Source organism: Mandrillus leucophaeus, unplaced genomic scaffold, assembly GCF_000951045.1.
Source record: "Mandrillus leucophaeus isolate KB7577 unplaced genomic scaffold, Mleu.le_1.0 Scaffold67, whole genome shotgun sequence".
NCBI lineage: Eukaryota > Metazoa > Chordata > Mammalia > Primates > Cercopithecidae > Mandrillus > Mandrillus leucophaeus.
The window spans coordinates 1,321,387-1,339,100 of record NW_012107252.1 but is presented as its reverse complement, the minus strand read 5'-3'; the positions used below and the strand labels follow the sequence as shown (position 1 = coordinate 1,339,100).

The following is a 17,714-nucleotide window of genomic DNA, read 5'->3' as shown; positions in this document are numbered from 1 at the left end:
TTTTAAGAGTCTTGCTCTGTTGCCCAGGCTGGAGTGCAGAGGCACCGTGTCAGCCCGCTGTAACCTCCGTCTCCTGGTTTCAAGTAATTCTCCTGCCTCAGCCTCTCGAATAGCTGGGATTACAGGTGTCTACCACCGTGCCTGGCTAATTTTTATATTTTTAGTAGAGACAGAGTTTCACCACATTGGCCAGGCTGATTTCGAACTTCTGACATCGGCCTCCCAAAGTGCTGGGATTATAGGCATGAGCCACCGTGGCTGGCCAATTATTACTGTTTTCTAACGGTGATTGTCTCTTTTCCTTAATTCCTTCGACATTTATTAATTGATACTCTTCTGAAAAGATGAGTTGTTCCTTTAGTCCCTTTTATTCATTTATTCAATCATTTATTTATAATCGTATGCACTCATAGATATTTATTCTTTGTGCTATTGTTGTCATTCAAATTGTTGCAACTTTGGCCCTTAGGATCTCTTATAGGTTGGCCCCATACTTCTGTTTGCTTAGCACTTTCTTTTTGGCACCTTGAGTTGTTCCAGGGATATATTGAGTCTTCTTGCCCAACTTTGGAATCAACCACTACTTTAAGGAGACTTTTGAGGTACTAGCTAATTTATGTTATACAACAAATAATTCAACTTTCTTTTTTTACATTTTTAAGTTTTTTTTTTTTTTAGACAAAGTCTTGCTCTCTCTGTCAGCCTGGCTGGAGTTCAGTGGTATGATCCTAGCTCACTGCAGCCTCAAACTCCTGGGCTCAAGTGGTCCTCCTGACTTATCCTCCTGAGTAGCTAGGACTACAGGTGCGTGCTGCTATGCCCACCTGGCTAATTTTTAGGGTCTTGCTATGTTGCCTGGACTGGTCTTGGCCTCAGGTGATCCACCTGCCTCTGCTTCCCAAAGTGCCGGGATTATAGATGAGGGCCACCGCTTTCTTTTGTCTCTGCACATGTTATATTCATATTCTTACATAGGAATTAACAAGTCGTGTGCTATGTGGGGTGTGTGTATACATGTAGAGGAAGGGAGTTATAGAGCTTTAGGTCGATCATCAGATGGTAGTTACTCTTTGGTTTCTCTTAGGCCTTCCTACTTCAACACTTTTGCCTTTTTCATTTGACTGGATTTATTAGAGACATTTGCTGATTTACTGTGCACCAAGGATGTGCTGTGCATGATTCCCTTGTAAGGGAAGAGATTGTGCCTCACTGAAGTTTTTGTATCTCTTTCTCTTACATACCTTAGCACACAGTACTTCCATTTAGTAAGCTTCAGTAAGTGCAGTTTGAATGAAAGCATGAATCTTGGTCCCAGTCCACCTTTTTAGCTTTATTTTTTGTACCTTCCTTTCATATACTTCTCGCCATTCCAGCCTACTAGCTGTCTCTGTAAGTAAGCACATATATTTCCTTCTTGCTTTTGTTTTTCTCTTATTTCTCCTTGGACCTTGTCTCTTTCACGCCCCCCTCCCTCTTTTAGTTGATATTGCCCTATTACTTCAGCTCATGTATTATTTCTCATCTCCCTGTAGAATCAATCTCTTGTGTTACCATATGCTTTATTAATAACAGTATTATAAACTTAGTTTTTTTGTTCAGAAATCTTGTTTCATTAGTTTTTGTTTCTGTACTTAGATACTCAAAATGATAGCTGCTTTTATTATTTTCTGTCTGCCAGGCACTATACTGAGTGCCATCATTGTCTCTTTAGGCCACACAATAGCCTTATGAAATAGGTATTATTATTGTCCAAATTTTAGTAAAAAACTAAGGATTAGAAAAGTAACTTTCTAGAGTTTATGGGGGAGTATGATAATCTAAATTGAGTGGTACAGAGAATAAGTGCCACTAGAGTACAAGGAAGTGGGGAATCATTAGATAGCCATTGAGGGAAGTGGGACTTGAGCTGTGTTTTGAAGAAGAGTTAAGATTTGTGGAGGTGTTTTTCAAAGTTCAACTGTTAAGAAGCACTTGGTTATAGTGGTTTGCAGTAGAGAGTGTGATAGGGTCAGAATATGGAGATCCTATGAATATATGAATGCCAAACTGGAGAACTTGGTCCAAATTTAAGGGATAGCATATAAAGTTCGAATGTTGTTTTTCCTCATTAACTTGTCTGACTTCAGTTTTGATGATGTCTCCCTGAGAATGCCAAATCCATTCTACTGATATTCCTTGCCGATAGCCAGCCCAAATCATGGGTCTGAAACTGTTTTGGATGTAGTGATGCAGTTTCAATTGGAAAAAATAGAAATAGAGAAAGGTAATATCGTTGTTAGAACTAAATAGGTAGAGAACTAAGCGTTGAGAAGGATGATGTTGCTGTTAGAACTAGAAGATCCTGAGAGAGATGATCTGGTCCTATCTACTGCTTTAGGCAGACTTTTAATGTTTCCAGAGATGGTTATTAAAGTTTCCTTTACTCAGTTTTTTAAGTATTTGGTGCCTAGCATATGGCATGATCACTTTTAATTTTATTTTTATAAACATAGAAATATTTTGAACACTTCAAGTGGAGACAGATGGAACCTCGTTTATCTTCTCCTTTGCACAGACCTTTTTCTATTTTACTTCCCATTCCCTCTCCTTAGATTTGTTTAGAACACTTCAGCAATCTGCTGCTTACTCTTCTTCAGGTACGGAGGAGATGAATCATAGGAAAATGGGAAGTCACTTAGAACTTGTGAAGTTAGCTTGTATTGGTTGAAGAGAGGTTTGGAGAAAGATCTTAAAGTGACTGTCACCACCTTTCCAGAAATGCAGAGTCAACTTATGCGACCCAGAGGACAATATGTTGCCACTGTTGCTTAAAAAGACTCAAATACAGTTTTAGTAAACTCCCTTTCATTTTGTGTCAGGGCCTTGAAGGGAGATTACATATTAAAAATACCTCTTTGGAGTTTCCATAATTGAATGATTTTGTATTCAGAACTAGAGGAAAAGGAATTAAATTTTCAGGCTATGTGCAGTGGGCTCATGCCTATAATCCCAGCACTTTGGGAGGCCAAGGCAGGAGAATCCCTTGAAACCAGCCTAGGAAACATAGTGAGACCCTGTCTCCACAAAATAAAAAAATAAAAAAGAAATTAGCCAGGCGTGGTAGTGTATCCCTGTGGTCCCAGCTACTTGAGAGGCTGAGGTGGAAGGATTGCTAGAGCCCAGGAGGTTGAGGTTGCAGTGAGTTATGATCATGCCACTACACTCCAGCCTGGTGACAGAGCGAGACCCTGTCTCCAAAAAAATAAAAAATAAAATTTCATGGTATTCACTTTGAGGAAAGGTAACTTATTAAGTTGTTGAAGGTTAGGATAATTTAAAAAAAGAAAAATACAAAAGTGGTGTGTGGGTGTATTGTGTTACTGTTTGTGTGGGTTAAAAAGGAATAATGTTATTCATTATGTGTTTGCTCATTGTTGGGAAAAGAAATTTAGGAATTTAAACTAGAAATGTAATTAATGTGACTACCTCTAGGGGATAGATGGGAACCAAGGTGGAAAGGATGTAGAAGGAAATAAGATTTTGCATATACTTTTTTATATAGTTTTAACTTTTGAACCCATGTACATGTTTTACATATTTAAAAAAAAAAACAAAAGGGATTAAAAAAGGAAACCCTCAAACAGAATACAAGCAGAAACAAGCCTAACATTGTTTTGAATTAATAATGTAATCACACAGAAAAAAACAAATTGAAGAAACTTTTGGTATATACCTTATATACCTTCATGGCATACATTCCAAGGCCAAAAATAGTTACAAAGAAATCATCAACTTAGTAGATTTGTGTTCGGTGGTGGAACTTCAGTAGAGGCAGTCTCTATCTCCAAAAACCCCTAGGAAAGAAGTTGGGAGGGAAGAAGTTAGAAAGTTGAGAGCAATTCTGAAACCATTTTAGGTAGGGTAGAACAAATGAGTACTTATATTGATTTTCGGGGGGACCAGTGGGGACAGAAACCAGGACTCACAGAAGAAAGAATGGATAAGAATGTAGCAGTTGGTTGGATTGGAGGTGGCAGTTTAAACTCAACTTTAAAATAAAAATTACAATGGAATGCTTTTAAAATTAGAATTGCCAGGTCACTACTCTAGAGATTTTAAATTAGGTGCCTTGGATAGATCCTAGGAATCTGCATTAAAATAACATTTCAAGTGAGTCTAGTGCAGATAAACTGTAGTTTTGAGAAACTGCTTTTGGGGATGGGATTTTTAAGGCCAATCAGCATGGCTTCATCATTTTGATTGATTAGGTGATTGAAAAAAAAAATCACCTAATTATTTCTGCGTCTCCACTTCACCAACTTCTTTTCTTGGGGTTATGGGAGATGGGGACTACCCAAGCTGTAAGGTCTGAAGTAACCGCTTTTCTTTGTGGGTTTTATGTGTATGTACAAGTCTTGGCTTTCATATCTCTGTGTTTTTACATTCTAAATAGGTTTTTGGTATTTTTTTCCCAACAGATATGTGATTACCCTTTGAAAAACATTGTGTCCTAGCTTTTGGGTTGAAAGACAAGGTTCCTGCCCTCATGGAGCCTGTTTATATTTTGGTAGAGAATACCGCATGGAGGGGGAAGACCATTAAATAAACAATTGGAGATGTGATGAGAAATTCAGGATGACGAAGTTTATTACAGTGGAACCTAACTAATCTGTGAACACCAGAAAGGGCTTCCTTAAAGAACTGAAGTTTAATACAAGATTGAATTGAAAATTGAGTAGATTGATTTAGGTGAAGAAGATGGAGTAAGGCTGGGGGCAGTAATCTTTGCAGATGTAGCAACTTGTGGAAAGCCTAGAACCTGAGAGAGAACATTGGAGGGGATGAATGTAGAAAGCAAGATAGGGTCAGATCATGAAGAGTCTTTTGAGGCTTAAGAATATTGGATTTTGTCCTAAGTGCGCTGAAAGTTTTTAAGTGAAGGGGTAACACCAAATTTGCATTGTGAAGACATAACTCTCTGCAGGGTGGAGAATGATGGAAGCAGGGGCTGAAAGGAAAGGGGACACCAGTTAGGAAGCTGTTGTACTAGTTTTGCTGAGACTGGTTCCCTAGACTGAGTAGTCACAGAAAAGATGGGGTAAGATAGGCAGATCTAAGGCAGGCGTAGTGAAGTTTAGTGATAGATTTGTTTTAGGTGGTAAGAAAGAGACAGGAGTTAAGGATGCTTTACAGGTTTCTGATGGAGCAGCAGTTATGTGAATAATAATGTCTTTGAACTGAGAAGGGAAAACTGGAAGAAGATCACATTGGGCATAAAGATTGAGTTCAGTTTTAAATATGTTGAGTTTGAGGAGTTTCTGGAGATGTGCCATTGATAGTTGGAAACATACATTAGGAACTCGAGAAAAGTCTGTCCTGGATCTAGACAGATTTACGTGATTTGTCACAGGTGGTCATTGGGTGTAGATGAGATTAGCTAGGCAGCAGATGTAGAAATGAAAACGACATAGGGCAGAACCCTGAAGATTTCCAACATTTAAGCTTTTTGTAGAGGGGGAAGACTGTGTAGAGGTGTGTACTTCCTTTGAAGTGATGAGTTCACACTGAGCCATTTACTAATGATACTTCTTTGTTCTGACCATCCTGATTTGTATTTTCCCCTCATCTTGAACTTTTAAGCTGGGTAGGTGAACTACAGTTTGTCTGATGCCTCTTTCTTTTTTCCCATCTTATTTTAGATTTGAATTGTGTATTTTTTATGATTCCATTTTATCTCCACAGTTCTGTTATTAGTTATCCCCTTTCTAAATTTTTTTTAGTGATTACTCTAGGGTTTACTATATACATCTTAGTTCATTCAGGCTGCTATAACAACAAAAAGAAAACCAAAAACATAGGGTCGGGGCTTACAAACCACAAACATTTATTTATCATAATTCTGGAGGCTGGGAATTCCAAAATCAAGATGCCGACAGGTTCTGGTGATGACCTGTTTCCTGGCTCATAGATGATCCTGTTCTCATTATAACCTTACATGGTAGAACAGAGAAATAAACTCTCTGAGGCCTCTTTTATAAACACTAATCTCATTCGTGAGGACACCCTTCATAACCTAATCACCTTAAAGGCTCCACCTCCAAATATCATCATGTTGGGAATTAGGTTTCAACATAAGAATTTTGAGGGGATGCAAGTATTCAGTCGATTGTAATATCTTTAAGTTACTGCACTGTGCCTTCAAATAGTAGGTTATCAAGTTTTGGGGGAGACTAGGAGATAATTTAAGAAAAATGGAAATATTATAAACTATATTTAAAATTTTTCATTCAAAATGGAAATAGTTTTAGTACTACAGGGAGAAAAATGTGTATTTTTAGAACTTAGATGATCTATTTTATTGAAGACTGTCAATGAAGGAAAGACGGGGGCATGACTAGCAATTTTCTTCTTTTTTTTTTTTTTTTTTTTTGACTAAGACTGTGTCTCCAAGGCTGGAGTGCTGTGGTGCGATCTCGGCTCGCTGCAACCTTCACCTCCTAGGTTCAAGTGATTCTTCTGCCTCAGCCTCCCCCGTAGCCCCCCTGTAGCTAGGATTATAGACGTGTGCCACCATGCCCAGTGCTGAGTGCCCTTCGTCCTGGGAAACAGGGTGCGGCCGGAAAGGCGGCCGCCCCCTCGCCCGTCACGCAACGCACGTTCGTGGGGAAGCTGGCGCTAAACCATTCATAGACGACCTGCTTCTGGGTCGGGGTTTCGTACGTAGCAGAGCAGCTCCCTCGCTGCGATCTATTGAAAGTCAGCCCTCGAAACCATTTCGTGTATAATGTCAGAATTGTTTAAACCACATCTTTCCAGTTTCTTTGACCCATCCTTTTTGCTGTTGTTGTCGTACATTTTACTTTTACATAGTTCCAAACTCCATAATAAATTATATTTGCTTTATAAAATTTATTTTTTATTTTTTACAGTCTGAATATCTTCATACAGTCTTTTTAAAAGCATTAAATCTACCTTCATTTTTTTTTTTTTACCATTTTCTGACACCATTTATTTTCGTGATCTGCATTTTTGTTTGATTTCATACTTCTGCCAAAAGAACTTTCTTGTAACAGTGCAAGTAAGCTGAAATGAATTTTTTCAGCTTTTGTTTGAAAGTCTTTATTTTGCCTTTATTTTTGAGAGATATTTTCACTGCACAGGTTTCTTTCTTTTTTTCTTTTTTCTTTCAGTATTTTAAGATGTCACTCCATTGCCTTCTGGCTTGCATGGTTTTTGAGAAGTCCACTGTAATTCTTATCTTTATTCCTTTATATGTAATCTACTTTCTCTGACTGCCTTCAAGATGTTCTTTGTTTTGGTTTTTAGCCCTTTCACTGTAATGAATTTGGGGATGTGGATTTTTACTTTATTCTGCTTGGTGTTCTCTGAAATTCTTGCATATTCGGGTTGATGTCTTGCATTTATTTTTTGAAAATTCTTGACTGTTACTTCAGATTTTCCCTCTGTCCCATTCCTTTTTTTTTCTCCTTCTGGGACTTGAATACTCTTACCATCACACAATTCTTGGATGATCTGTTTTGTTTTTGTTTTGCCCTGTGTGAATGCACCAGTCTCCATTTGGAAATTTCTGTTACTCTACCCTCAGGTAGAGTTGTGTCTAGTTCTTTTCCTAGTTGTGTCTAGTTTAATGATCCCATCTGAGGAATTTAATCATGTTTAATGTTTTTTATTTCTATTGTTTATATTTGTCTCTTTCTTTAGTTTTCACATTTCTGTTGAAATTCTCTATCTCCTTATGCAAGCAGGTTGTCCGCTTTTTTTCTGCTAGACCCTTTAACATATTAATCATAGTTGTTTTAATGTTTTCTTTCCTGATAGTTCTAACACCTGAGTCTTGTCTTGGGTTTTGTTGATTATTTTATCTCTTGGCAGTAAGTTTTCCTTTCTTTTCTATGTCTTACAATTGTTGATTGAAACCAGACATATGTGTAGAAGAATGGTAGACATTGAGGTAAATGGTACTTGTACTCGTAAATGGACAAGCATTTTTTTTCTCAGGCCGTTCTTGTGGGGATTGAGTCAGTCTGTCAGTAATTTGGATTTTTAAAATTGATATCTTTATCTTCAGTATACCACAAACTTTACATTCCTCCAGCAGTGGGCTTCTGTTAACTTGTGCTTGGAGAGGGTGCTGTAGGATTTTTTTGTTTTTTAATCTCTTTAGATTTTAATTGTCTCTGCCCACCTTTTTACACATCGTGGGGGTTTCTTGCCCCTTCTGTGTCAGTAGACTGCGTTTGCTTGTTATTCAGTGCTATGCTTTTGGTAGAGGTGAGGGGTGTTCTCTATTGTGTTGGTCCAGCCTTAGTCTTATGCAGACCCTCAAACTTATGGTGGGCTTTTTCAGTGTTTCTTTCCCTCTGCCAAACTAGTTTTGTGTATCTGTAGTTACTTTTGGGTTGGAGTTTCCCACCTCTTCTCCAGGTGTAGCAGACCTCTACATGGTATCTGTATAGGATCCTGGGCCCAAGATAGTTTCCTGTACCTCTCCCAGAGTTCAAGGGATTTGCTTCTGCTTTTCCTCCAACAGCAGATCATCTTTGCCTATGTACTACTGGGTAAGGGTTTCCTGTCCCTCCCTAGAGGCACCAGGGTTTTGTTTCCATTCTTCCCCTAGAAGCAGTGAATCTTTGCCAGAGTCCTGTGGGTGAGAGGTTTTGCTGTGTTTACTGCAGACTTGTTTTTTTGCTTTGTAAAATCTGTGGAAGGTTGGTGGGCTTTGTCTCCTCACTCCCTATCACTGTCAATCACTTTCTTCCTGTTTATGCCACTAGGGGAGACTTTCTTGGGTCTCCTTTCCTACCCCTATTCTTTCTTAAGAACATATGATAAAGGTCTATGGAGAAGACCTTAAGAGTGTGTGAGAACTTCTCTTGTTTCTGGGATCCTTGTTGCTCTAAAATGACAACCCCATGCTTGGCCTTTAAAATTTTAGGTAATTTCTTTTTAACTGCTTGGATGGTGGCCATCTCTTTTTCCTGTGCTCTGCCAAAGGAGATTTAGTTGTGTGTCCAGTTTCTCGTTGAATAGCCTTGCTCCTCTTAGGAATGTGGTTTGGTTGCCTTGCAATCTGAGCTCTCTGATGTGGCTTTAAAAAAAGTAGGTTTTTTTGTTTTGTTTTGTTTTGTTTTTAAAAAAAATGCTTACCTAGGATTTTCTCTTTGGAAGAGAGCATCATTCTTTGTAGCTGTTTACATCCCAAGCGTAAGTTTTAAATTTCTGCTTTGGTAATAAGATGGTCTTGAATTTATATTCTGTAGTCATCTTTTTAAAATGTTTAAAATTCCAATATTGTGCCTGAAGGAGAGAAGTTTTATTATAGGCATTCTTGTTAGACTACTGAATTTTATTTTAAAAAATAAAACAGATACTATGCCAAAATATGACCCCAAAAGGTACCATTCTAAGTAATGGCTAAATGCAGTTGGACCTCTTTTCTCCCAAATACTAGTCATTTGGGAACAAACAAGATAATTTGAGAATGGGTTTTGGAGCATTTAATTGAGAAGAAATGGACTTTGGGGCATATTCTGTACGGATTGTGGTACAGTCCTACTTATTCATGAATAAATTTCTGTTTCACAGACTCTGCAGGTTTCCAAGGGCATTTTCCTGCTACCCACCTTGGGTGTTCTTCCCTGCTACAATGAGGAATTTAGATGTTCTTCCCAGCTCCCTGTAGCCAGTATCTTTCCATGTGCTTTTCTTTTTTACAGACTGTGGTGAGAACCTAATTGGGTTCTGTATGTTTTTTTGTAATAGAGCAGTGGAATTTTTTTAAAAATATTTTTTAAAGTAATTAAAAAGTGCTAATACATGTGTCTTGCAGACTATTTGGACTTTGCAGTAAAGAGAAGAAAATAGTCATACTCTTTAATTTCATGTAGAATACCTTCTAACATTTTGCATTCTGGCTTATTTCCAAGAATAAATAAATAAATTTAAAATAAGTACCACAATTAAAGTCATAATATGTATCATAATATGCCAATTTTATATTTTGGCATTTAATATTTAACATTACATTACAGGCATCTTTCTGTATTGTTAAAAGTGTTAAACACTTAAAATGCTACATGTATCACATTTTACGAAATCCTCTAGAAATTATTTTCCAGTAATAGCTTCCCCTTGTAGCATTCATAATTTGAAAGTCAGAAAGTTTAAATTTTAAGCTCATTAAAAAGTTTATTCCATTTGTAATTGTTTTGCAAAGCATAGAGATGTTTAGATTTCTAATTCTGTTTTAAAGTTGGGTTATGTTTTTAGGATTTTATTGACCTTATGGCTTTTCTTCTTTAATTCCAGAATTCCATACGACATAATCTGTCATTGAACAAATGTTTCCTTAAAGTGCCTCGATCCAAGGATGACCCTGGAAAGGTAGGATTCATTTTCTTAAAACAGCTGAATTCTTCAGTATGTCGCTTGTCATGTTTGAATTAAGAACTTATCCAGTTCATTGAATAGGAACCTCTGCAAAGTAGTAAGTCACTCCCCCCCCGCCCCCCCCCCCCACTCTAAAGCTTGTTAGAGAGTTTTAAGCTGTGGGAAGCTTACTAGTGTATAGCCAATGTGCACCACAGCGCTGTTGTACTTTGCTGTTTCTAATCTTTGGTTGAAGTGTTGTGTATTAAATGAAATTTGGTGTTTGAGCTGCTTGTCAGGAACCATAATTATTACATAAAACGGGTGCATCTGTGTGTAACTGGCAACAGGTGGAAGTATTCTTACACTGGAATAAAATAGTTTCTCTATTATTAACCCATTTCTGAGTATAATCAAGAAGCGTATTCTCTACTTGACTCCTCTTATCTCCTGACACCATTGCATTTTTCACGTTTTTAGCGTTTTTTCTATGGTGACTCCCGCCTTTCTTTTGTTGTTTTAATAACTAGTCAACTATAGTGTGCCCTGAACTTGGTACTAGTTGCTTGGTTTCTGAAACTTAAGAGTACTTGGTTGTACTGTATTTGGTTGTCAAGGTAAGTTACTAGATTAGGACTTTGAGACAGTGTATTTATTGGCAAGCACGATGCTTGTTTAGGTGGTTAGACTTCTTATATTTGTTTTTAGGCTAACTGATTTTGGAAGAATCTTTCTGAAATGTAAGCCTGGTCATGTAAGCACCTTGCTTAAAAGTATTCCTTAGTGTCCTAGGTGTTTACTTTCTCTTCTTGTAAAATGTTCTTTACTATTTTTTTCTCTATCTGCCTTTCCAGCTGTAATTCACCTCATTCAAGACACATTGTGAAGAACTACTTGAAGTTTTCCAAACATGCCATTCACATGGTCTTCTGTACAAATTTCCTTGCTTTACTTGTCTAGACTGTTTCTTATCTTTCAGTATTGAGCTGCAACATGACTTCTCTGAGGCTTTTTCGTTTCCCCATACTTCAGCTGAGTTTGTTGCTCCCTCTTTTGAGTTCCTTTTATTTTGTAGCGACCGTCATCGTTGTAGTAAGTAGCTCCTAACTGGACTCTCCGTGGCTGGGCTCAATCCCTCCAGTTTATATTAACTTTCACATAGTATGCAGCAGTCTTCCCCGCGCCCCCCCCCCCCCCGCCAAAAAATGTTAACTTACTCATATGGTCTCTTTTTTTCAAGCTCTTTGGTAGTTATCTACTGCCTTTAAAATCTAAATTTATGCAAGTAGGGATCATGTGTATCTTGTTCACTGTTTAGACCCAGTTGCTGGCACAGTGGCTGGTGACACTGAGGAGACACCGTTGTTGAATGAATGAATATACTGTATCCTCTGTTAGACTGTTAACTTCTTGAGATTAGAGATGAAGAGTTATTCATTTCTATCTTAAAACAGTTTTTCTGAAGTAGTGAACATTTTATAGCACTTTTTATCATCTGTGTGCCCTGTCAAGTTGGTTCTCAGTAAGACTGAACAGATTAATAGTCTTGTAAAAAATTGTTTCTCTATGTTTTTAACTTTGAGATTCTGAATAGGAATTGTTGCACCTTTTCCTTTAAAGGAGGCTTTTTACAAAAAGATAATTAGATTCTAAAAATAAATTCTTTATCACATTTTCTATAGGCAATGAGTATATATGGATCAGACTGAAAAATATTTTTAAGAGACTTCAGAGATTATTTATTAGAGTCCTATGAAGTCACTAATTGGGTTCTGTAGACATTTTGGTTCTGATTGGATTTTTAAATGAATTTGAAGTAATTTTTAAAAATTAAAAATCAATACATATGGAGGCTTAATTCTATCATGTACTTGATTTTAACCAATTGGAGACTCTTAAAAATGTGTCATGTTAGGTATTTTTCTTTTGTGTAGAAGTTTAAGCTTTTGTTCATCTTTAATATATGGGGTAAGACAGATGTGGAAAACATGTTACTCATTGCAACTCTTTTTTTTGAATCAGGATTCTTAATAATGTGCAACTAAAACGAAATACAGAAATAAATTGAGTCCTGAGAGGCTAATCAGAGCTTTCATCTTTTACCAGTAGTTTTCAGTTTTAAGGTTTTGTATTTATTAAAACACCCCATTCTTATTGATTTTGGTCATAGTAAGTAAATATCATACATTTGATTTTATAAAGTACATTTGTAGTAGTAATTTTTCTTTTCAGTCTCAAAGTGAGGTTTATTTTATTTGTTTGTTTGTTTGTTAATTTTGGGACGGAGTCTCTCTCTGTTGCCCAGGCTGGATTTCTGTAGTGCAGTCTCAGCTCACTGCAGCCTCTGTCTCCCGGGTTTAAGCAATTCTCCTGCCTCAGCCTCCTGAGTAACTGGACTACCAGGCTACATCACCATGCCTGGGTAACTTTTGCATTTTAAGTAGAGACGGGGTTTCACATCTTGGCCAAACTGGTGTTGAACTCCTGACCTCAAGTGATCTGACCACCTTGGCCTTCCAAAGTGCTGGGATTATAGGCGTGAGCTACCACGCATGGCCACAAAGCGAGGTTTAAATACATTTTTCTCATTGATTTTGGTCAGACGTAGATGTAAATTTGGTCTTATAAATACATTTATGTGAATAAAGTCATTTTTATTTTTGATTTAAAAATGAGATTTTGTTTAAGAAAGCACAAAATTCCACTGCTTTAAAAACACTTTGAAGACTTCATCTCAAGTCCATTTCATAAAAGAAGAAACTAAGACCAGTAGATGAGGAACAGCTTGCTCAGGTTCAGTGTGGAATTTAGAACCCAGGCATATTGGCCAGACATACTTGTCAGTCACAGAAACTCAATACAAACTAACTTAAGGGGAAAAGTACTTAAGGAAGAACTGGAGCCAGGTTCTTAAATTATATCACCAGGAATGTCTCTTTTCATCCCTTAGTTGTGCTAATTTCTCTGATAGCTTCATTTTCAGTCCAATTAGTGGCAAATATGTCTGTCAGCAGCTCTGGTTTATATTTCATCAGCTGAGTAACACTTAACAGAGAGAGTATGCCTGATGTTCACCCCGCCACCTCCCAAATAATTGAAATTATAGAAAAAGTCTTAGAATGAATGCTGAACAAGCAAAATACACTGGGTTTCTTAGTTCTTAGATTAGTACTTTTCCCATGATATCAATCTTCCTTGAGAGGGAGACCAAAATGTTAGTTAAGTTTTAGTACTTATGAATTGTTTTTTCTTTTTGTATTACAGTGTGTCCTGACATTTGAGGAGCTTTTCCAAAACTACCCTCACCACAGTGGGAGAAAACCATTGAGCCAAGGTGGGGTGGGAGTAGATTTTGGTCTTGGGTTTGGGGTGGACTTTATAACCCCTTAGAATTTTGCTAGCTGCTGCCATGACTTAGGTCAAGAGGTGGAAGTAACTCATACAGCATCTTCTCTGTATTTTCACGATACAGCTTTCTGTTCATTGTATTACCAGAGAGGTGTGAAGAACAACCTAATCTTGAAGTGTATTGTTGAATCACAGATGTTTTTATGTGGCTATCTATTCCTTACTTAATCCTTCATTTTCAAGAAGATTGTGTCGTAAAAGCCCTTAATATTTGGTACCTTTCTGTGTACATTGGTGGTCTGAGATTCATTTTCCTCACCTCTTTACAACTAATTTCAAGCAGCCATATTATCACTTTATTTAAAGAAAACCACACACACAAAATGAAATTCAATTTTGCATCCACAACTTTGCTGCTTTTTTGGGGACAGATTTGTTTTTCTTCTCTTGATTATAACCCTTTTCACCCTGTGTATACATTGGGCAGTCTGTCTCCATTTTTTAAGTCCGGTCTTTTATCTCTTCTCTTTTTGTTAGTTCTGTTTTCTCTATATTTGTCTTCTTTTTTTTTTTTAATTCTTTGGGTTATAAGTCTTATTGTGTAATTCATACTTATGTCTTAATTATCTTAAAGGTAAATGTTTACATTAGGGAAAAACAGATTACTGCCTAAATGTAGTTTAAAAATATAATTCTCTTTCTGTGCTTTTCAGCTTAACCTTTTCTCAATTTTGTTTCCCTTTCTTCAGTTCAGAAAAATTATCTTTGACTTGAAAGGAACTAAAGGATTATAGGGCTCAGTTTCAACAGTTACCTAAACTTAGTAGCAGTGGGCTCTAATAGAACTGAGAAAATAGCTAAGAAGTTTAAAACCACATGAAGGCCACCTGACTATCCTGGGGAAATAACTACAGTTAATTCATAGAAGAGTTTTTAGGGGTGTGGGGGTTAGGGAATCTTTGTCTTGCCTGGGAATGGGAAGTTGTAAAGCCTTAGGGACCGGAAAGATTGGGCTCTCCTGCTTTGTGAGGAAATAACAAATTCATTGCTAAGAGACTAACTTTTGAAACTTCCAGGATTGTGATTTTTTCTTCAAAAAATTTTTTTGAGACAAGATCTTGCCCTTTTGCCCAGTGCAGTGGTGCTCTCATAGCTTACTGGGCTCAAGTGATTCTCCAGAGTAGCCTGGATGACAGCACATGCCCCCACGCCTGGCTAAGTTTTTGAAATTTTTTGTGGAGATGGAGTTCTCACTCTGTTGCCTAGACTGGTCTTGAACTCCTGGCTTCAAGTGCTCCTGCCTTGGCTTCCCAAAGTGTTGGGATTAGAGGTGTGAGCCACCACACCTCACAAATTATGAATTTTTTTCTATTCCTATTCTGTAGATTAGTATAAGGGACCATAACATAGTTGACTGATCTTTCTTTTTAAAGGGTATTCTTTTTTTGGGGCTATGTTAGTATTATATTTATTTGTAAATTGCTTGTTAGTCTCTGCTATCCCATTTTGGTCACTTTCTTTGAAAAATGTGTAGAAAAACTGGAGAGGTTTGAGGGAACATAAAATATAACATTAAATGATTAACAGTGTTGTAGGAGTCAAAGGTATTACCCTAGAGAAGGAAGATAAGAGTATAATTTTAATGCTAGTCTTAAGTAAATGCATGATTTTTGTGAGGAGGAAAATGACTGCTTATCTGTGTTTCCGTACAAACTAAACAGGAACTAGGACTGAAGGATAAGCAAGAGTTTGGTTGGACCAAAATAAGAAATGTCATATTTATTGAAGTGAAAAAACACTGATACAGCTTCCCAAGGGAGACTTTAGAGTTTGTCACTTCTGAAGCACTTGAATAGATGAGGTTGGTAGCATTTGTCATTTTAACTCATGGTAGATAAGAACTCCAGTTGAAGGCTAGAAGAGGACATGATCAAGTTTAGCTGAGGGACGAGTCATAGCAAAGCTGGGTAGAGTCAGGAATTAAGGGAATTAATGTAAGTACTAACGTGAGATCCAAACGTGAGAAATGGATTGGTGCCATTGAGTGATTGTCGAGACAGAGGTGAATTATGAATGTGAGGCATTCCATTAGACAAACCAAGGTTAGAAAGCCAAGGTATTCAGAAAATTAGGAAGATTGAGTTAGATAGAAGTGAGAATCTGATTCAGGGAGATAACACTGCAGAAGCTGAAAGAAGTCTTGGCCTAGAGCCCTGATGTTAATACTGTTCGAGCAGTGTGGTTGCAGCTGCCTTTTGTTTAGACATACAGTGTTCTCTGTTCTCTTTTTAAAGTTGAAAGAGAACATTTTGTTGTTGTTGTCCTCTTTTTTTTTCTTTTCCAGATCTAAACTACTTTAAAAAATAACGTTATACCTAGAAATTTTTTTTAAAAATTATGTATGGTAAAATTTACTCTTTGGTGTATAATTCTATTACTTTCAACAAACACAGTGTAACCATCGCTGTAATCAAAATAAAGAACAGTATTCTAGATTGTCACTTGGTAGTCAGCCCTTTCCCTTATCCCCAGGCCTTTGCAACTACTGATCTGTTTGTGTCCCTATAATTTTGCCTTTTCCAAAATGCCATGTAAATGGGACTCATGTAGTACATGGCCTTCTGAGTCTGGCTTCTTTCCTTTAGTGTAATGTATTTGAGAGCCATCCATGTCATTGTGCGTATCAGCAGTTTTGTTTCATTTCATTGCATATATTCCATCATACGGATTTATCAGAGTTTAATCACTATTTGAAAGACATGTTTTTGCTAATTGTGTGTTCATTTGACCATCAAGTTACTTTCTTTTTGGCTTAGACTTGACAGATATTGAGCTATAACCCTCAAGTAGTAACATAATAGTCATGTTAAGCTGCCTTGTGAGTGAATTATATAGGTGAACCATTTGTTTCTTGGAAATTCGTCATGATAAGTAAAACTGTATCTCTAACTTAAAGTTTCTAAACGGATCGATTGGTACTATGATTTAAAAGCAAGATATGTCTGTTAATCCCTTAATGGGATATACTCTTTAAGTATCCTTAACATTTAGTGGAATTGTTTACTATACTACAGTCAGTATGCCAATTACATATTTTAATCCATTGATTAAGAGGAAATTTCTTAACACTATCTCTCTAGGCTTAATTTGATGATTAATGTATTTAAAAGTAATGAAAACTTGTATTTGTACAAAAAGAGTATTTCAAGGACCTGAGCAGGCATTGGAATCGTTGTTATCCATATGTTCATTCAGTCAACTAGCCAGACAAGCAGCCTGCCTTTGAAGTACTTACTGTGTGTTTGACCATTCATAGTCTATTTTTGTGGTCTCAGTAGCTATTTAACCTATTGTCCAAGCCAGAAACTTCTGAGAATGAAAGGGGTGCTATTCTTAACTATGTTTAGGGAACAGGTATAAAGCAGGATTGAAACTCAAAGTATGGTTACACTATCTGTGGTGCATGCAAATGCTGTGCCTGAGCAGTTACCAGGAACAGCATCCTAAGAAGTTGGGAGAAAACAAAGCAAACAAATCTTTCGAAGATGGATTGCCGAAATAAACTGGGAGAGGTTAAAAAAAAAGAAAGAAAGAAAGAAAGAAAGAAAGAAAGAAAGAAAGATGAAGGCATGGTATAAAGCCAAAGAAGTCAGGGACAAGAGGAATCCAGCTCCTGAGGTGAATGTGCATTGAAAGCTAAGGAAGAGCAGAGAATCGTCTATGATGATTCATGTTACCAGTGGGCATATACTTGGCAATAGTAATAGATTTCACCGTTTGGAATGGTTAGCTATTTATGACAGGGACTGCTCTCCCCAGGAGTCTGAAATTAATATTAGCATTTTTGGTTTATTTGTACTTAATCAGGTAATAGCTTTTTTATTAGGCTATTTTCAACCTAAGATAAAGCAGGGTACTTTGTGTTGACATAAAATTTCAGCTAGAAATAAAGTTTTAGAATAATTAAAATGCTCTTTATTTGAAGTAATAAATACTTT

At 37.0% G+C, this 17,714-nt stretch overlaps 1 protein-coding gene across 2 annotated transcripts in view; it reads left to right on the top strand.

The window, feature by feature from the left end:
* The window catches only part of FOXJ3 (forkhead box J3), a 180,423-nt gene that overhangs the window by 83,765 nt on the left and 78,944 nt on the right, over positions 1–17,714 (top strand). For both annotated transcript variants that reach the window (XM_012001722.1, XM_012001723.1), the window contains one exon: positions 10,309–10,383. In XM_012001722.1, coding sequence (XP_011857112.1) covers positions 10,309–10,383 — 75 coding nt within the window. The remainder of the gene's footprint in view (positions 1–10,308; positions 10,384–17,714) is intronic.